We start from the raw sequence: 19875 nt of genomic DNA, 5'->3' as shown, positions 1-19875 counted from the left end.
AGAATACTAATAATTGAATGCTCTCAAGCGTGCTCCGTCGAACAATAACGTATCGTCACGTTTTTTCCTCCGAGTCACTTGAAGGTGACGAGGTAGTCTGGGTACGCCTGGTTGTCATGGAACACCACATACATGCTGGGGTTGCCAACGTCGTCCACCACGCTGTCGTAGAGGTCGTGGGACAGCCGGGAACTGCGAGGAGGGGGCATCTTCATCCCACTCGTACCCAGAGTGTACAGGCCGGTCAGGACTCGCACCACAAACATTAGCTGGGAGCCGTCCGCAGCGGGCTTCGAGTAGCAGACCTGGGCCGAGTACTTGGCTTCCACCGCAAAGTAGGTTCCCTCCCCGTACACGGTCGCTGAAAATAACAGAGGAAATAGACAAATAGTGCTCACACCTGAAACAAAAGCGCCACGTTCGATAGTTAAAAAAGGACGTGGGTCATTTTTAAGGTCCGGGATCTACCGTACAATGTAAAACCCGATCTCAGAGTCCTGAATATTACCTACAACCCATTTCTCCTCCAGCTCTGAATGGATAGAAAGCAGCGGAGGACACGTACGCGGCCACATTCTCCTCCGACACCGCCGAAGCAAAGACCACTCTGAGATTATTTACCGTTCTGGCCGCAATAGCGCCGGTTGAACCCGTTTTTCATGATGGCGTCGCAGTTCTTCTCAGTCGTCCCGTGGAACAAAAGGAGTTCACCCGCTCCGCCCTGGCGTGTGTTCTTATCGGAGATTTGATTCTTCTGCACTTCGTAGGCGCGTCGCTGATGGACATCCTGCAAGCGCTCGATCTGTTCGAGAAATAACACCAAAAAAACCCCACCAAAATAAAAAAAGGGAGCTGCAGAATCTACCTCGGAAAGGATGTGAATAACTTTTCAAATGCATTGTGTTGATGAGACTCTATGGAAATACGTGTTTTAAGTCAAAGCTTCATTCATATAGACGATGGTCACCTTCATCACAGTCTCCTGGGCAGTTTGTTTGAAGAGCTCCTCCACGTTTAGGTACTCTGCGGAGCGCGGCTGCAGAGCGACCTTCGTGAAGGGTTGATTGGCGGCCATGTTGTCCCAGTACAGAGGGAACCTGAAGTCTGAAATGAGTTGGGAGGACAAAATGGTGAGAAAGAAATAAAGTAAATGTGCTTTGTTTCTTAAACTAAATGTTCAATGCTCCCAACATTTCGTCAGTTACGATGAAATCAAAACCCTTACTCGCGTAAATGTAGCCCGACCAACACGTTGCCATACATGAGTAGTATTTATAGATATATCAGTATCAATGTGCATGTTGATTTATGTGCCAGCAACACATGTTTTACTGGCAGCACTTTTCTTAATTCAAGTATATTATAAACACGTTTGACTTTTTTTGCTTTGAAAGTCAATTTTGAAATCGACGTGGACAACGAGGTCTTGAAAGCACACCGACAAGACATTCACTCGAGAGTCTAAATCTCCGTGACGACGGGGTATCTCACCGAGGCGATGCTCCAGTCGCTTCAGCGTCGCCCTCTGTCTCGTCAATGGATCTGTGGCCTCCATCCTCTGGAGATCCACGGACCACTGGGTGCTCTGTGCGTCCATTATCCCTGCCGCCACGTCCTTATTCTCCAATTTGTGATTGGCTGCTTTGGGGAAACTCTCCCAGTTACCGGTATGTCCCAGGATGCACCAAGTCACACGGGTGAACAGATCGTCCTCCTCCTTGACTCTCACCTCTCTTCTGAGGGTGCTCCGCAGGGAGGTGTGAATTATCTGCATCATCTTGTTGACCCCGTCTTTTAACCCGCTCACCGTCAAGCCCCAGCCCGACTTCTGCACGTACAGACCCTCGGTCTCCATCGGCTGCTTCAGATTCTTCATGTCGTCCATGGTGAGGCCCGCCAGCTCCTCCTGCGAGAAGGTTTTAGTGGAGCACTGAGCGTGATACAGATCCTTCAGCTTTGTCATGGCAACGTCAACGTCAGCTCTGGAGAGACCCAGGAACAAGAAGACGGACTGCCGACTTGCAGAGTTGGTACAGAGGACGCTTAGATCCGCTCTCTCAGACAAAGGGGGCTGTTGTGGTCGTCCAGGAGGCGACTGAAGCGCTGACACTGCAACAAAACGATGGAAATCTGTGGAAATTCCAACAAAAAAAAAAGATATAATCGTGATTAAAAGAGACCGATTTCTAAGCAACCACGAAAAAAAAGAAGAACGGCGTTTGTGAATTGTTGTTTGTGAATCACCTCCGTTGTTTACAGCAGTGGGGAACGTTTTTGTCGCTTCCTCTTTAAAGCCCAAGAAGACATTCATTTTATTCACCACGACGCGGACGTCCGTGAGACATCTAAGAGAAGTGGACGAAGAGGCCGCCATGACCCCTCGGAGGATGGCACCCGCCACGTCGCCGGGGTCCAACCCACCGACTCCTGCAAGAGAATTTCATTTTAAAAACTCACAAGAAGGACAACATTTATATTTAGTGCGTTTACATTTTTCTATCTATAACGTCTGACAAAATACTCACCGGCACAGATCGCAGGAATGGCGACAGACTTGCAACCCGACGTTTCACATTGATCAACGATGGTACGCATCAGTTTTTCAATGAGGACGACATCCTTTTTACCACAGACGTGGAAAATGGCTGAACAGGGGAACGATCCAGGGGAGGATACAAAAAGCTCTCCTCGGGCCGTATTTGCTACACAAGACACAACGGGCGAGACGGGTAAGAAGCCGTCGGCGTGTGTCGCTTGTAAATGTCGAGCCGACTCCTCTTTTCCTCACCTGCTCTGAGTTCAGCCTCCACCTCTGGTCCAGCTCTGGTTAAGATGTCTTTGCACACTCCGTCTGTAGAATAAAGATTATATTCGTCAAGACAATGTAAACTTCTCAAGTTACCGACAGGACTAAAGCGCAATTTTGAGCTACATTATACTTAAAAATATTATAAATATTGCGCTTTTTACTCCACTACATTTAAAGCTTTTGTCACTTTGCAGAATTAGATTAATAATACAAAAATATTAATATTTATGTCAATTGTTTTGTGATTTTGAATACAGGTATTTGAGCCTACTTTTAACACAGTATTTGTACAATATGGGACTGCTACTTTTACAAAATGTATAAGAATGAATATTAAATTATAAATAATTGGGAGTCATTTCAGTATAAAACCCTGTCTTCTGATTGGTTCAAAGCTCTGCATCAGAGAGAAGATGTCGTCCTCAGCTCTCACTCACCGTTCTTAAAATTAAGGAAGTCGGTCGTGTTCACCACAGCATCTGTCGTCTCATTCGAGATGTTACCAAACACCAGCTGCAGTTTAACCTCGCCACCCATTGTCAATGTGAGGTCGTCGAGGTCACTGGTGAGGGACTTGAAGATCGCTAAGAGGAAGGAAGGTCACATTATATTTCATACATGATATTTAAACTGTACATGGTGTAGATTTACCTCGGCCATCCTGGTTCATATTTACGCTGAGGTGCCTGTAGACCTCATTGTAGCACTGGAAATAAAAACGGCAGCATTAAAAGCTTCAATCAATGAATCGTACATGCACGAACAGCACAAACCAGTTGTTGAGCATTGACAGCTACCTCCTGAGAGTCGGGATAGTCTGGTTTGATGACGATGTGGATGGTGGAGAGAGAACCAGAGGATCCGGTTAATCCAAACTGGCAAATGCTGTCGGTCAGCACTTGAACGGCTTCTCTCAGCGGGTATTTAAAAACAATTCCAGATCCGATAATGGGGAAGGCCACCGAGGTCAAGCCCTGCTGTACACAAAGGTCCAGACACCTCCTCAGCGTACAGCTAAGCACCTGGAAAACAAAAAATCAGACATTTCCTCTGTGTTTTCAACAACAAAAAAGTTGCCCCGTCATTGTACATTGCTTTTCTGAAAGCTAATGTAAAATAAAAGCAAAATAACCACAGTCCATTCTAGTGAAAACGATATCTTGGGAAACGTCGGATTTGACGTTCGGATTTGACGTTTAGATTTGCCTCAAAACGTCGACTTGGTTCACAATCAATTGGTGGTCAATTATTATTATTATTTTACTGAAATATTCCACCCCTCTTTCCCACTCACACAGAATTAGAGACATTAAGTCCTGTGTGAATGTAGAGAATGTTAAACCATCAAGGGAACAGGGAGTAACGTTATCGACATGGTGCGCCCCTTCATGACATTTTTGATAAACACACTGCCATCTGAGTAGTAATTAATGTTGTTAATTAATTTGTTTCCCCATCCTATATATTATTACTTACTTTTCTGTTAATAATAAGGTATATTGTTAGAGATATGTTCACTAAATCTTCAGGTGTCAGCTATGGTTGCTTGTATCTTTGTTTTTTTTGTTTAAGCAGATGGAAGTCTGTTAACCCTGTAAAGTTACAGGTTTTTTTTCTTTATTGACAATTAGTAAAAAGAGAAAGGTTTGTTCAACGGCACCTGAAACCCCCATCTTTGGCCCTCACCCGTAGTAAAACGTCTCTCAAGTATTACACTTTACCTGCACACTCGACCCTCCGACTCCATCCCACGGCGAGCACTCAATGAAGAAGAGCTTGGAACAGCCCAGAGATGGAGGCGCTGCGACCTGCAGAACATCACCAGGGACGACGGTACCGTTCGCTGCCACCGAGTCAAAGTTTGCCTGGATTGCGTTCCCGGTTTTAGTCAACAGGCAATACCCAATTTTAGTAGAATTTAGCTGCCCTTTGAGCATGGGCACCACTAACACATTGGCCTGTGGAAAGAAGGTGACGTGAAGACGATGTGAGTGGCTGCATTGCACCTGCATGATTTGATGTAAAGTAGAACAGAAATTGTCGAAACCTGCTCGTCCGCCAAATCGCCGAGCTTGATTTCCATTCTCGTCGAGTTGACTCCAGTACTGCCGACGGCGACGTGTACAGGTTTGGGCGGTAAGGTCGCGGTGCTGCTGGCGAAGCTGCTGGTGAAGCCGCTCGGGCTGCTGGTGAAGCTGCTCGGGCTGCTGGTGAAGCTGCTCGGGCTGCTGGTGAAGCTGCTCGGGCTGCTGGTGAAGCTGCTCGGGCTGCTGGTGAAGCCGCTCGGGCTGCTGGTGAAGCCGCTCGGGCTGCTGGTGAAGCTGCTCGGGCTGCTGGTGAAGCCGCTCGGGCTGCTGGTGAAGCCGCTCGGGCTGCTGGTGAAGCCGCTCGGGCTGCTGGTGAAGCTGCTGGTGAAGCCGCTCGGGCTGCTGGTGAAGCCGCTCGGGCTGCTGGTGAAGCCGCTCGGGCTGCTGGTGCTCTGTGGTTGAGTTGCCACAATTGGCAACTGCACACTTTGCTGTTCCCTGATCAGAACCCCACCGGATGTCTCCACCAGCTCCTTGCTCACTCTACCCTCTGCTCGGAAGTACCGTTGAGCCCCTGGTCCATCGAGAACCAACGTGTCTGACACCAGAGAGGCTAGAATTGAGTTTAGGGCCTCCTGGGTCTCCTGGACCAGACCACGGGGACCTGACACAAGCACACACCGGGATGGGGACGGGGAGGTCTTGAGGGTCACCGTGGTCCGCTTAAAGCCAATCAGGTTTAGAAATGCATCAAAACTGTTGAGCAGTTCAGGATGCGGTAGGCTCACCGTTACTTGTGTCTCGGCTTGGTTCGTCTGGTAGTCGAGCAGAACATTTTTGAGCTTGTCCACATTTTCACTGTAGCCCACCAGTCGTACTTCGGAGGCCGCGGTTCCACCGGGTCCTGGAATGAAGCCGACGTCCACTCTGAGCTCTCGAGAGTTTTCCTCGTTCTTGGCCGTGTTGAGGATTTCCTTCAGGTCTGGAGGCGCGGCTCCCTGCAGCGGCACATCAACCACAACCAGTTCTCGCCGCACCGCTGCCTCCGCCTCATCTAGGGCATCAGAGGACACGCTGGCCAGGACCAGGTCGGACCCCGCCTCTAGGGAAACAGGATGTCTGAGGCTCTGCAGGAAGCGATTCTCGTACTTGGAGATAACATTACTGGATGTTATGAAGTTCATTAAAGCCGTGCAGATCTTAAGTCTCCTTTTCGCCACCTTTTTGATCAGTTCGGCAAGTTTCGCGGCCCCGAGCTGCACCTCCTTGTCGGGGCCCTCCAAGGTGAGCATGGCCAGTCCTTTGAGGAATTTCACATCTGGGTAATGCGCACGCATTTCTCGACTGAACTCTTCTTCTACCAGATTGAACTGGTTCTCCCCGATTGGTAATTCCTTCCGAGTGGGCGGGCTATTGTCCAGCAATGAAATCCTCTCATTCACAGTCTCGGCCGGTCCCACAACCACAACGTAACCGCTCTCTTTGTACACTTTGATATCGTCTGTCATGAAGGATTGGTCCTGCTGTAGGATTTTGGCTTGTTTTGGGTCCATCACATGATAGCAGATGTAGCTCTCACAAATACCAATAAAGACCTGATCCACCTGCATCTCCCATTTATCTGCTCCACCGGGGACCTTCTCACTACACCCCATAACCACTGCCTCCTCTTCGTCAAAATCCAACTTCATCGTGCAGCTGATACAAGAGAGTTGCTTCTCCACGGCTTTGTTTACTTTAGGGTTGTCTCTCAGGTAATACAGGAGGAAAATATCGAGCTTGAAAATCTTCTCATAGCTTTTTGTGTTTGCTTTCGCCAACGTCTGAAGGAGAAATGCGATATCAGACGAATCAATTAATTTGTGGTGATATCAGTGATAAAAATATAGATGATGTTTTATAATGTGTAAAAATGTATCATACCTGTAGTGGCGGCTCTGCACTGGCTCCCTGTAATATCAAGAACCACATTTCAAATTCTCCTCCTCACCTACAAAGCCTTGATTGGTGATGCACCATCATATCTTAAGGAGCTTGTAGTACCATATTGCACCAGAACTTTGAATATAATTTGGATTTGGCTGTTTTAAAATATATATATATGTCTTTTTTTTATTTTTCAGTAGCAGATTTTATATTTTCAACTTTCAATCTTTTTGTTTACAGTTTCGAATCTTATTTGTTTAGGGTTCAAATATTTTTTTTCGGGTACAAATATTATTTTCAGGTTTAGATGTTTTTTTTCTGACATCTGAACTACCACTAAGCCACAGAGTGAAGAGGCTGACTGGAAGTACGAAGCATATAACATTCACATTACAAAATGCTTCACAATAATTAAATGCGAACCCGAGTAAATTGGGTAAGTAACCTTGCAATATAGTAATATTTCTACAATATATTCTAACACCGGCTGCCTTTTCATCCTCAGCTCAGCGGTAGGAGACTCATGAAAAGGTATTTGTCTAACTTTTCTTGATAATGCTGTCGTAATCTTAAATTAATCATCCAGCAAGCCGCTGCACCTGTTTCAAAAGACACACGATCCTGTGTAGTGATTCACTGTTGGTTTTTAGATTAGATTAGATATACTATATTATCCTTTTAGTCATGTTTAATCTGGATGAATGTGTGCTGCACGGGATAGAATATGGTTATGATGATAGAGATGAAAGTCTATAGTCTTTAATATATAACATTAAATTATAAAACACACGTTAATCTGTGTAAATCACAGTTCCCACAGCTGACCGTCATCTTTACAGTGTTTGAATATATTTGTATGAATTACAGGCGTCAACTTGACATCAGATTAATACAGATATATAACGGACAACAGCGTTTTGTAAAGGATTTATAGACGTGAGTGTTTTGAATATGCTTCGGCACCTACCACCAACTTTGTCATTCACTCTTGTCCTCGCTAAGTGTCCTCGCTAAGTGTCCTCGCTAAGTGTCCTCGCTAAGTGTCCTCGCTCTGCGTCTCCGCCCACAGCCTCAAGGTATGGTCGTGAAGTTTAGCGGCAATTTTGTTTACTGCCAATCCCGTGAATCTGTCATAATTCTCGCGATAGCTACGCTTCCTGAAGGCAACGTAGAAGGCCCCTGTATTTTAAACCACGCCCCTGTACCTGAAAAAATAAGGTTCGATAACTATAAAATATAAAATGAAAAAATATAAATTTTATAAAAATGAAACTGAACTGAATCAAAGTTATTCCATAGTGGCTCTGCTGTTTAGCGCAATGTCTAAAGAGCAATATGAAGTCACCTGTGCATCACTACAGGACGGCTGCTCCGGGGTCTGCGGTGCAAGGGCTCGGCTCAGTGTCAGGCGCACTTCCCCAGAAGGAAGAGAGATGTCGTGAAACTTCTTCTGCAAAACTCTTTCCTGGTCTGTAAAGAAAAAAATATACATTTAAACGTGCGAAGTTTACTCTAACTACAACTTCCTTTTTCAAGTAAATGGGATTCCTCACCTTCTTTGTCCATGAAACTGAGTTTATAGGCGTCGCCATCGGCCGTTTCGATCTCACCGCATACTCCTCCACCCGAATCCCTTTTCTTCTGGAAGTACCTCCTGATTTTACCCTTTTCTCTGTCTGTCAGGTGTTTCGCTTCAAAGAACAACGGGTGTGCGTATTCGTCCATTTTTTCATCTAAATTCTGGTCTTCGTGCACGCAAACTTTCCTCCTCCGTCACCCGTGTGTCGGAAGTATGCGGTTTGTGCGGTTTTTTTAAAACGTTCACTTTCTTTCTCTTTCATTTTCTTTCTCTTGAGCGTTAATTTCATTCGCCGTGCACGTGCACACATAGTCTATGTTTTTAGCTTTAAGTGTGTGTGTACCCCCCCCCCCCGTTCGTATTGATGTGCAGACACCATGGCGAGTGTTACTGTAACAGAATAATGTTAATGTAACAGAATAATGTTACTGTAACAGAGCCCCGGTGAGGAAAGTTACAGTCATATAACTTGTTGCGATGTATGTGTGGACAGGGCAAATGTCATTGTGGGCGGAGCCTGCGCCAAACGTCAGTCAACGCCTTTAAAAATTACGTAACATTACATGTTCATGTTCTACTTAATGTGTTTGACTCACTCTCAATAAACACCGACACTCTGCCCATCCCAGCTATGCACACATAGGTAGGTAGGATGATTGACAGGTGTAACAGCTACACAGGGACTTTGAGACCTTCAATGACCTATTCTTCTTTTCTTCTTCCTGTACTTATAAAACCAAACTCCACCTGCACCTCAAGCAGCAGAAAGCGATATATTGTACGTTTAGATAATTAGAGGCCAACTACAGAACAGTGTGAGGAGACTAAAATATGAGTTAAATGTCTTACAAAAAGATGGAAAACAGTAATGTTGAATATTATTATTATATATGAAATATATTATATGTATTCACTCGTTAAAATAATATACGTTGCTGGAGGTTAGGTCATAAACGTGGCCATTAAGATAAGATAAGATACATTCAGATGGTCCTTTATTAGTCACGAGGTGAAGAAATGTACCGGATTACAGCAGCAAAGGGTGCACACAAGAGACACAGATAAATAATAAACGGTAAAAAAAACTGTAATAAAAAACTACCTGAAGTAGTGCTTTAACTTACCATCTATGTAACTTGTAATAATGGGTGTCAATATGCATCCATTTGACCTCAAAGTCTTCATTTCTAGCAGCTGTGCATCACTCATTGAAATATGAACTCTGAAGCGAAAGTATACATAGTGTAAACAAAAATTAAATTAAGTAGTGTATACAACTTAATCTATACAGTTTAAATAAACTAATCCCGTTTCAAGTACTGTAAGCATATTTACATTGATAGTGTTCAAATACTCACACCCAAAGATACGCAGAAATAGTCCAAAGCATTTCTCTGTTTAGTCTACACATGAAGCATGATATATATATTCATATATATATATATAGAGAGAGAGAGAGATAATGTATATCTTTATTTGATTATAGTAAGGGAGAGATAAATAGAGATACATGGTTTAAAATTGGTCTCTCGGCATCAATAGTTTCTGTGTTTTGATTTCACGTCACAGCAAAATGGAACAAATAAAAAAGAGCCTATGGGAAGTAAAACAGACACCCTGGTGCATTACCAGTTCAAACCGTTAGGTGTCGCACTTCGACTAAAAACTACACTGATGCACTGACTGCAACTGGGCAGAACCATTACGACCCATATATTAGGGACTTAACCAGCCCAGTACAAGTTGTACAGAACATAATACACATATTATATCCACTTATTAACACTTAGGCAAGAAAAATGTTGTTTGTGTGTTTCTTTTTGACATTTTGTATGAATTTCTTTGAATTTTTGGTTAACCAGTATTTTAGTGTTTTATTATGTTTACATGTTCATCAGCACCTCTTCCAAACAAACAAGTTACAACAGGTGTGCCAAAATAATCTCAACTCACAAGTCCGCTGACTCTGAGCTCTCAACTAGATCTCATCATCAGTAAATGGAGCTAACGCCAAAGACCGTGATTTACCCGAGAGAGTTACAACAATCCCACCATAAGTGACCTATGTTACATATTGACAACTGAATCAGCTCCATCTGCTGGTGAAGGCCCTTTAAAGCTCAGAAGAGGAGTAAAAAGTACTTCTTTAAGTTGACTCACGTGCTGGTATCTAGGTTCTACATTAAAAATAATGTAATAAAAAAAGTGGGTTAAGTTCTTTAAGGTTGTGCTGTAATATTGCACCTTTAGTGGTGTTAGAACTGAGGCCAAGGAAGCAGCTACATGTGATTTTATAATTGATTTATTTTATTTTATTTATTTAGAAGTTCTCAGACATTACGGAACATGTTTTGAAATGAAATCCAAATGACAAAATGTTAGATGTTAAAGGATCGCGTAGGTCGTGTTGTACGTTGTCCTCTTCCTCTACAAGCGTTTCCTTTGTCAAGGTGTGAGGCGGAGCTCCATCTTGACAGTTGATTCCTAACTGACGTCTTGGCACCATTAAGGGGATTAACCCACTCACATTTACACTCACACGTGGACAAACAACGCTGTCCAGCCCCCTTCACGACTGCCAGTTACTTGGAAAAGCTTTTTTGAGTTTTAGCTATGAGTGTTTCAAGATGTTGCAAGACACATTAACCGGGTGTTGCTCAAGCCCGCTATGATATGCAAATATATAAACCAACATGGCTAATTACCTCTACATAATTCTAAATATAACTATTTGTTTATGTTTATTTTAAAGGGGCAGACACGTAAGTGCAGGACAGCAGGCAATTTAAATGGAATTACCATAAGAAAAGGCCTCATCACTCCGAATAAACTATTTCAACTTGTTTTTTATAATATTCCAAGTTACATACGTCATGCGTGTGATTATCACTAAACTTCTATCAGCGGACGCTTGCAAAAGTTACTCAAAAATCATGCAGAGTGAGTTCCAATCGTGTAAAAACCTGCGGCGTTCATAAGACGACAGGCAGGAAGATAAATATGACGCCGACAGTTTTGAAAGGCTGCAGCAGTGTCAGTGGGAGGACATGGAGGCTTTCTCTGGAAATCGTGTCCTCATATGCTTACGAGGGTATAAAAAGGAGGTCTGTGGCACACTCACACAGCAGCGAAGCAAAGACACAGTGATTCGTCCCTGAAGAACCATTGAAGACCAGGATGAATACAGCAATCCGGTGCATCGTCGTTCTCCTGGCCTGCGCCACCATGTGCACTTCAAAGTGTAAGTGTGCTAATTTATTTCATTGTGAAAAGCTGCATTTATGAACTGGACCGGTGAACCGTTTCTTTTTTCCATAGATTGTTTGACACAGTTATGTCAATTTTTCTATTTCAGCCATTCTCAACTGCCGATGCGTAAAAACGAGCACGGCCGTGAACGCCTCGCTCATCCACCGCGTAGAAGAGCTCGAGCCTCGTCCGTACTGCAACAGGAAAGAAGTCATGTAAGCATCTGCAGCAGCGACATCAAATAGACCACGTGTAGTGTATATGTTTCTTTAAACGCTTCCTCCTTCCTCCTTCAGCGTCGTGCTGAAAGATGGGAGCTCAAGGTGTCTCGACCCCAAGGGAAGGTTCGCCAAAGCGGTCCTGCTAATAACACACATGTGAGTGCAAAGCTTTTTTTCTTTTCTTTATCCACATGGCGTCACATTGTTTTCGACACAGCGTGAACTAATGACGCTCTGCACGTCGGGGGCCGTCGAGTGTGTGTGAAAGACAAGAGGAAGTGACATTTCATTTGTCCTGCTACTACACAGCTGGAGGCCTCAAATAAGCAGCTTTTTAACCACCACGTTGCATTTAACGCCTTTATTTCTCAACCGGCCGGATCTCGGGACCACGTTTAAAAGGGTTTTTGCAAGATAAAAAACTGATGAGCCAAAAGATGATTAAAAGAATGGGAAGCTTCTTCTTTTTTTAAGAACAGGAATCTCTGCTCGGGTGTGTGTCAGAGTGTAACGAATACTTTGTAAGCTTTATTTTTAGGGGTTCAAAAGCCAAATAAAAAAAAAAGGCTGGAAACCGACCGCCGTTTGAAACGATTGACATTTCCAAATCCAAAAGGTTAAACGTGATCTTCTTTTTCTCCACAGGAAGAGGGTGTTCCACGCCAATAAGATGAACACCACGGCGGCACCGACATCAAAATGAAAATGTGTTTATCATCGGCTTTTGCACACCTCCCCAGAGGGTCGGTGCAGAATGGCCGGAAATTGATTCACACCACTTGTTTTGTAGCTTTTGCACACTGGGAGATTAATGTGACGGCCAGATGTAAAAGTGTAACTTATGGAATACCCAAGTGTATTCTGGGAAGTGTCCTCAGTCATAATGTTCAACTGGTGAACAGGGTGCCTGGTTGTCATGGACACCGATGAGACTGATGCCTTAAGATTGAATCCACTGTTAATGAGAAGTCGTTTCTTTTTATGTGCTACATATTATTACGGGCCGTCAAGGTTTCTGTAAAAGCTTTTGTTTGGGATGTCGTTCAAGCTGGCGGACATTAATGTAAAGAAGATCTGAAGTAAACGTGTATTATTGTGTGTATTTTCTTTTACATAATGTACTCAACTGACCCTTGACGTGTGACGCTCTAGAAGAAGGAACGCAAAAAAACCCACAATAAATATATGGGATTGTAAAAAGAAAAAAAGACATCTTGGCATTTTTATTTCTATTTCTATTTCAAGGCAGCCAATGAAACAATTTCCAGCACTGTTGAGAAACCCCAGTCAATAGTAGTAGTAGTAGTAGTGGTAGTAGTGGTAGTAGTGGTAGTAGTAGTAGTGGTAGTAGTGGTAGTAGTAGTAGTAGTAGTGGTAGTAGTGGTAGTAGTGGTAGTGGTAGTAGTGGTAGTAGTAGTAGTAGTAGTGGTAGTAGTAGTAGTAGTAGTGGTAGTAGTAGTAGTAGTAGTAGTAGTAGTAGTAGTAGTAGTAGTGGTAGTAGTAGTAGTAGTAGTAGTAGTAGTGGTAGTAGTGGTAGTAGTAGTAGTAGTAGTAGTAGTAGTGGTAGTAGTAGTAGTAGTAGTGGTAGTAGTAGTAGTAGTAGTAGTAGTAGTAGTAGTAGTAGTAGTGGTAATAGTAGTAGTAGTAGCAGTAGTAGTAGTAGTAGTAGTAGTAGTAGTAGTAGTAGTAGTAGTAGTAGTAGTAGTAGTAGTAGTAGTAGTAGTGGTAGTAGTGGTAGTAGTAGTAGTAGTAGTAGTAGTAGTGGTAGTAGTAGTAGTAGTAGTAGTAGAGGTAGTAGTAGTAGTAGTGGTAGTAGTAGTAGTAGTAGTAGTAGTAGTAGTAGTAGTGGTAGTAGTGGTAGTAGTAGTAGTAGTAGTAGTAGTAGTGGTAGTAGTAGTAGTAGTGGTAGTAGTGGTAGTAGTAGTAGTAGTAGTAGTAGTAGTAGTGGTAGTAGTGGTAGTAGTAGTAGTAGTAGTAGTAGTAGTGGTAGTAGTAGTAGTAGTAGTAGTAGTAGTAGTAGTAGTAGTAGTAGTGGTAGTAGTAGTAGTAGTAGTAGTAGTAGTAGTGGTAGTAGTGGTAGTAGTAGTAGTAGTAGTAGTAGTAGTGGTAGTAGTAGTAGTAGTAGTAGTAGAGGTAGTAGTAGTAGTAGTGGTAGTAGTAGTAGTAGCAGTAGTAGTAGTAGTATAGTAGTAGTAGTAGCAGTATAGTAGTAGTAGTAGTAGTAGTAGTAGTAGTAGTATAGTAGTAGTAGTAGCAGTATAGTAGTAGTAGTAGTAGCAGTAGTAGTAGTAGTATAGTAGTAGTAGTAGCAGTATAGTAGTAGTAGCAGTAGTAGTAGTAGTAGTATAGTAGTAGTAGCAGTATAGTAGTAGTAGTAGTAGCAGTAGTAGTAGTAGTATAGTAGTAGTAGCAGTATAGTAGCAGTATAGTAGCAGTATAGTAGTAGTAGTAGCAGTAGTAGTAGTAGTATAGTAGTAGTAGTAGTATAGTAGTAGTAGTAGCAGTAGTAGTAGTAGTAGTATAGTAGTAGTAGTAGCAGTAGTAGTAGTAGTAGTATAGTAGTAGTAGCAGTATAGTAGTAGTAGTAGCTTTGGAATGACCTACCTGAGGGGATAACTTCTTAAAACCCATTTTTATAGAACTGCTAGAAGTGATGTCGTCCTTTTGTGCAATTCTTTGTTTCCCCTATTTTAATTTGTCTGTTCTGCTTTATTTTGTATTTGTATTTTTCTATTCCATTATTGTGTTCATTGCCTATATGGCGTGGTCTCCTTTGTCTCCTTACGATGCACTTTGTAAACCCTGTTTTTAAAGGTGCTATATAAATAAAGTTATTATTACTATGAGTCTTCAGCCATGCTTGCAGCTTTGTGAAGCTTCACCCGCTGTTGAGTCTTTTGAAGGCGAAATGACTGATGTAGTAAAACAGACTTCATGAAATAACGTATTCTTTCAAGAAGAGGCTCAAGGAGTCTGTGGGTAGAAGAGTCCTCAAGAGAAGAAGTCACACAGCGCTACAGAGGGAGTGACCAGGGTGGCCGTATTGGACCATGGCTATAACGCGGTCCGTCTGTGTCTAATTTTCTAATTTGTTTATTTAATAAGGGACAGTGCACATTAATATAAACATGTCTGTAAATGTGCCAGAGTTAGCCAAGAGGCTATTTTTCATCTGTAGTCCCAAGAGGCAGATGTTATGAAACAAACCTAAAAACATAAGATTACATATACAATGTACAAACAAGCAAAAATAAAACAAGGGAGAACTATGTTAAAATGGACAGAATAAAAACATCCATGTCCGAGACACAAAACATGAAAGCATACAGAGTAAATTAAATATATAACCACAGACAGGTAAACAACAACAAAAGACATACATGCAGGTGGAGTGAACGGACAGTCAACAATTGACAGACAGAGCGAAAAGGACAGATTACAGTCTAATGCTGACAGAGCTGGCTACTAATGAACCATTTCTTTGTGTCAGCTTTAATATAATACAATGATTGTAGATCTCTGATTGATCCTGGAATGGAGTTCTAGTGTACTGCTGCTGGTACGGAGAAAGCAGCATGACTGAAAGCACTTTTCCTGAGAGGGACAATACAATAATAATAATAATAATAATAATAATAATAATACAATCCCCTCTTGCTGCACCTCTTGTGAGCCGATATCCAGTTTGTGTGGTGACAGATTGTTTGAGAGGTCAAGCCATGTATAATTTTGTACACGAGACAGACATGCACATATTTAATCATGTTATCCCAACTAAGCAAGTTATATTTTTTTAGTATAGGACAGTGATGAGAGAGAACTTATTTTTTATCAAGAGTTTGGAGCGTACGCTTATATAATGACTGTAATGGTTTAAGAGTAGTGGCACTAGCATGTGACCAGGTTGTTAAACAGTAGGTGGAAATAACCATTGAATGCATGAATGTTTTAGCTGCCTCTGTTGACATGTAGTTGCGTGAGAACCGGAAGTTAGATAGATTGAATTTGACCCGATTACAAACTTTTTTCACCTGGGATTTGAAAGACAAATTGGAATCAAAAAGTACTCCTAGATACTTGTATTCAGATACAACCTTTAGCCTTTCCCCAGATACAACAACATCCGGTTCTACACTAACAGAGTTTCTTTTGGTAAAAAACATACATACTGTCTGTCTGTCTTGCTGTCTCTGTATGTGTCTGTATGTCTGTCTGTCTGTATGTCTGTCTGTCTGTCTGTCTGTCTGTGTCTGTCTGTGTGTCTGTCTGTCTGTATGTCTGTCTTGCTGTCTCTGTTTGTGTCTGTCTGTCTGTCTGTCTTTCTGTGTCTGTCTGCCTGTCTGTGTGTCTGTCTGTCTTGCTGTCTCTGTTTGTGTCTGTCTTTCTGTCTGTGTCTGTCTGCCTGTCTGTGTGTGTGTGTGTCTGTCTGTCTATCTGCCTGTATGTGTGTGTCTGTCTGTCTGTCTATCTGCCTGTCTGTGTGTGTCTGTCTGTCTTTCTTTCTGTGTCTGTCTGCCTGTCTGTCTGTCTGTCTTTCTTTCTGTGTCTGTCTACCTGTATGTCTTTCTTTCTTTCTGTGTCCGTCTGCCTGTCTGTGTGTCTGTCCGTCTGTCTGTCTGTTTGTGTGTCTGTCTGTGTGTCTGCCTGTTTGTCTGTCCGTCTGTCTGTCTGCCTGTCTGTCCGTCTGTCTGTCTTTCTTTCTGTGTCTGTCTGCCTGTCTGTCTTTCTTTCTTTCTGTGTCCGTCTGCCTGTCTGTGTGTCTGTCCGTCTGTCTGTCTGTTTGTGTGTCTGTCTGTCTGTCTGTCTGTTTGCCTGTCTGTCCGTCTGTCTGTCTGTTTGTCTGTCCGTCTGTCTGCCTGTCTGTCTGTCTGTCTGTCTGTCTGTGTGTGTGTGTGTCTGTCCGTCTGTCTGTCTGTTTGTCTGTCCGTCTGTCTGCCTGTCTGTCTGTCTGTCTGTGTGTGTGTGTGTGTCTGTCTGTCTGTCTGTCTGTCTGTCTGTCCGTCTGTCTGTTTGTCTGTCTGTCTGTCTGTCTGTCTGTCTGTCTGTCTGTGTGTGTGTGTGTCTGTCTGTCTGTCTGTCTGTCCGTCTGTCTGCCTGTCTGTCTGTCATTCCGTCTGTCTGCCTGTCTGTGTGTCTGTGTGTGTGTCTGTCTGTGTGTGTGTCTGTCTGTGTCCGTCTGCCTGTCTGTGTGTCTGCCTGTCTGTGTGTGTCTGCCTGTCTGTCTGCTTTAGAAGAAGGAGAAGTGTCAGATCTGTCATAACTACCTTGTTATTGGAACAATGCTGATAAAACATATTTTCCTCAAGCAGGTTTCTGTTTTTGTTGTTCTGTCAACATGAAAACAAAGTCTCCTCATATCAGGAGAAACAAACCGTCAGCTCATGACACAGTTTGTTGTCCCCCATCAACTGGAAATGTATCGTCGTTGTCATATTATATCATATATATATATTACGACGTTTACATTTAACCAATACAGAGTACGTGGAATATTACTCCATCTGTGCTTTGGGTTGTAACATTACGAAACACGACAATGTTGCCTAGTCATCCGGTAATATTTAATTATTCACAGTCATATGCCCATTGAGGCTTCGCCCGATGACCCATCTATAACCCTCAATAATGTCCCAACACATGCCTTCAATCATAAGGGAGGAAATATTTCTCAGCGCTTCATCATCAAAAAAGATAATTTCAGCGGTTTTCTTGGTTCCTTATTATATTATAATGTTTCTTATGACACTTGGTGAGTAAATACATGTAGACCCTGTTGTGGAATTTCAACCTCCGGACTAATTTAGCGTCAGTTAATCAGTTTAACCTGAGAACAGATAGATTGCACAGTGTGGGTGGCGATTCATCTTAATCCACATTAGAGCTTTTAAAACTTGTGATTTTTAATCATGAAATTAATATAAATCATTGTCCCCAATGAGATAGATGGTTACGATGGTGTCCTTTGAGTTGATGGGCCTTCACTTTATGCTCACAAACAAATTTTACCCCAATTCAACATGATTTAAAACTGATTTAAAATGAAAGTGTTGAACGGGAATACAAATACCAGAAGACAGTTTTTAACATTGTAAACCAAAAATAGAAATGACACATGACGTGAAAAGAAAAAAGTTGAACTGAAATGTTTTTTCATTTTCATTCTTATGTGCAGTTTTTTTAAAACATCGGGGTGGATTTTTACACAATGGAAATCCCCAACTCATCCCCAAAACTACCAAAGGTGAAAACATCATAACTTCACGATGACCTAAACATCACACTGATTAAAGAATGTCTGAGCAAACTATTTTCTTTTGTTGACGTTCATTATAATTAATTTATGGCGTTTTGCTGCACATTAAGGAATGTGTTCTCCTGAGGGGAATATCTGCTATATGCTCCACTGCCAACGGCCTCCATCTGCTCTTTGGTTGCTGAGCACGACGCGTACGATGGTTTTTAGGAGCTTTTCTCGCTGTGAGAGTGAACCATATACCAAAACACAGAGCTGAAAGAAGCTAAAACGCTCCATTGTTGGTTATAATTCGACACGACGAGTGACCCTTTCACGTTAGACACAGTCAAGTGAGCCATTCGTTACATAATAATATAGATTAAAGCTGCCCCCCCCCCCCCCCCCCTTCTTCAACAAAAACACACTTATTTGCAGCCAAACTGAAATAAGAGAAATAATATTGAAAAGTGCGTAAGAACTCTATTCTCTATTAATCTGTCCATACAAGGTCAGAACAAGCGCCTCAGTAACACTACACTACCTCCCAGTATCATGCGCAGTAACCACATATTTACACAAAAGTGTCTGTTGATAATTTTAATAGAAATGCGTCCGTTGGTCGAGTGTCCAGACACACACGCCGTCTGTGTGACTCACTTCTCTGCCCGGCAACCGCGAGTTACGGCGTCTTTTTAACCTCAACGGGGCCTCTTGTCTGTCCCTGAACTCACCGTCCCATGACTGCCTTCTGCTGCACATGTGAATGCACCCAAAGTGAAAAACCACACACACACTGTTGTTGTTGTTGTTTTTTTAAGTTTAAGAAGACCACCTGATCTCTTTGTACATACATATTATGAGGGCAGAGTGTATTTAAACGCTCCCGACAGCTGTATGAAATCAATCTGCAAACAGCTGCATAAACAAGATGACGCTCTGCATCCTGCTCATTTTCGGAGGCCTGTTTACTCTCAATTACGGTAAGAGCACACTTACATGGTGGGTGTTGTGAAACGGGGGGTAATTGGGGGGTTGTTTGGAGTTGTGCTTTTGCCAGAATAGATCATTATGAATCTGGAAACAGGACTTTAATAGGACATGCAAGCCGAAAAAAAGGATATTTGTGTAGGTAAACCGAATGGGAGATCTGCAATGTGTGGATTTTTATTTTAAAGCAAAAATGCATCCCTTTAATTTCCTTAATGTCTGCTTTATTGTGTTGCCGTCGTTCAAAACTTTACTCAAGTGAAAGTACTATCTTATTATCAGCCATAATTATACCTTAAGTATTACGAGTACTTGTTTATCAGAATTATCTTTGTTGGTTATTGTTATATTCTGTATTATGTATTATTGTTAGCGATGCATTAATCTGTAAGAAGAATGAAGGGAGGTATTTAACCATTTTATCTATAAATATACATCATATTTAATTACACGATTACGTGTTTTCATGTGCACAATCGTAACCTGCGATGCGACTAAGCTTAAGATATAAATGTATATACTTCAATAAATGTATTCAGCCATACTCCATGACCAAATATTAGACCGAAAAAACAAGATGCAGGCATGATGTTCACCGATGTTTTACCCATAAATTAATATCGTATAGCAATGGCTGTATGTTACAACAGTTTCAGTGACCATCACCATGATTTTGAGAATTATTGAAGTTGTAATGAACGGGAAGATTAGAGGAAGAGAAAGGGGGAAGTGCCCATTGCAGCAGTGCCACAGTGGCTGTGAAGAAAGCTTTCCGTTAGAAAGTGGCCTCCACCCACTTGTGTAAGACCAAGTTTCCAGGAAACTGGCGTCAGAACATACGT

At 42.4% G+C, this 19875-nt stretch overlaps 2 protein-coding genes across 2 annotated transcripts; one reads left to right on the top strand and one right to left on the bottom strand.

Annotated features, from left to right (window-relative positions):
- Positions 1-11: 11 nt before the first annotated feature.
- On the bottom strand, positions 12-8823 carry LOC117747463 (protein mono-ADP-ribosyltransferase PARP14-like). Its single transcript, XM_034556695.1, has 15 exons — positions 8316-8823; positions 8108-8232; positions 6760-6786; positions 4857-6659; positions 4531-4767; positions 3607-3831; positions 3461-3515; positions 3247-3393; positions 2789-2851; positions 2526-2702; positions 2245-2427; positions 1492-2130; positions 968-1104; positions 622-802; positions 12-361 (listed from the first exon to the last, which is right to left on the bottom strand). Exons 1-15 carry the CDS (start codon positions 8485-8487, stop codon positions 75-77), a joined length of 4458 nt encoding a protein of 1485 aa, XP_034412586.1. The 5' UTR covers positions 8488-8823; the 3' UTR covers positions 12-74.
- Positions 8824-11394: 2571 nt separating this feature from the next.
- LOC117747747 (permeability factor 2-like) lies at positions 11395-12895 on the top strand. Its single transcript, XM_034557185.1, has 4 exons — positions 11395-11582; positions 11697-11805; positions 11887-11967; positions 12457-12895. The coding sequence occupies exons 1-4, from the start codon at positions 11519-11521 to the stop codon at positions 12512-12514; spliced, it is 312 nt and encodes a 103-aa protein (XP_034413076.1). The 5' UTR covers positions 11395-11518; the 3' UTR covers positions 12515-12895.
- Positions 12896-19875: the final 6980 nt, after the last annotated feature.

This window comes from Cyclopterus lumpus, chromosome 18, assembly GCF_009769545.1.
Source record: "Cyclopterus lumpus isolate fCycLum1 chromosome 18, fCycLum1.pri, whole genome shotgun sequence".
Classification (NCBI taxonomy): Eukaryota; Metazoa; Chordata; class Actinopteri; order Perciformes; family Cyclopteridae; genus Cyclopterus; species Cyclopterus lumpus.
The sequence above is the reverse complement of the archived record's forward strand: the minus strand, read 5'-3'. Positions and strand labels throughout refer to the sequence as shown.

Bases quoted from the DNA above. Each gene is read 5' to 3' on its own strand.
- LOC117747463 (XM_034556695.1), bottom strand. From the start codon at position 8,487: ATGGACGAATACGCACACCCGTTGTTCTTTGAAGCGAAACACCTGACA. The intron at 2,131-2,244 runs GTGATTCACAAA...GAATTTCCACAG, and splicing joins CACTGCTGTAAACAACGGAG to ATTTCCATCGTTTTGTTGCA. The intron at 362-621 runs GTAAATAATCTC...TGTTATTTTCAG, and splicing joins GCGCTATTGCGGCCAGAACG to CGACCGTGTACGGGGAGGGA.
- LOC117747747 (XM_034557185.1), top strand. From the start codon at position 11,519: ATGAATACAGCAATCCGGTGCATCGTCGTTCTCCTGGCCTGCGCCACC. The intron at 11,583-11,696 runs GTAAGTGTGCTA...TTTCTATTTCAG, and splicing joins CACCATGTGCACTTCAAAGT to CCATTCTCAACTGCCGATGC. The intron at 11,806-11,886 runs GTAAGCATCTGC...TTCCTCCTTCAG, and splicing joins TGCAACAGGAAAGAAGTCAT to CGTCGTGCTGAAAGATGGGA.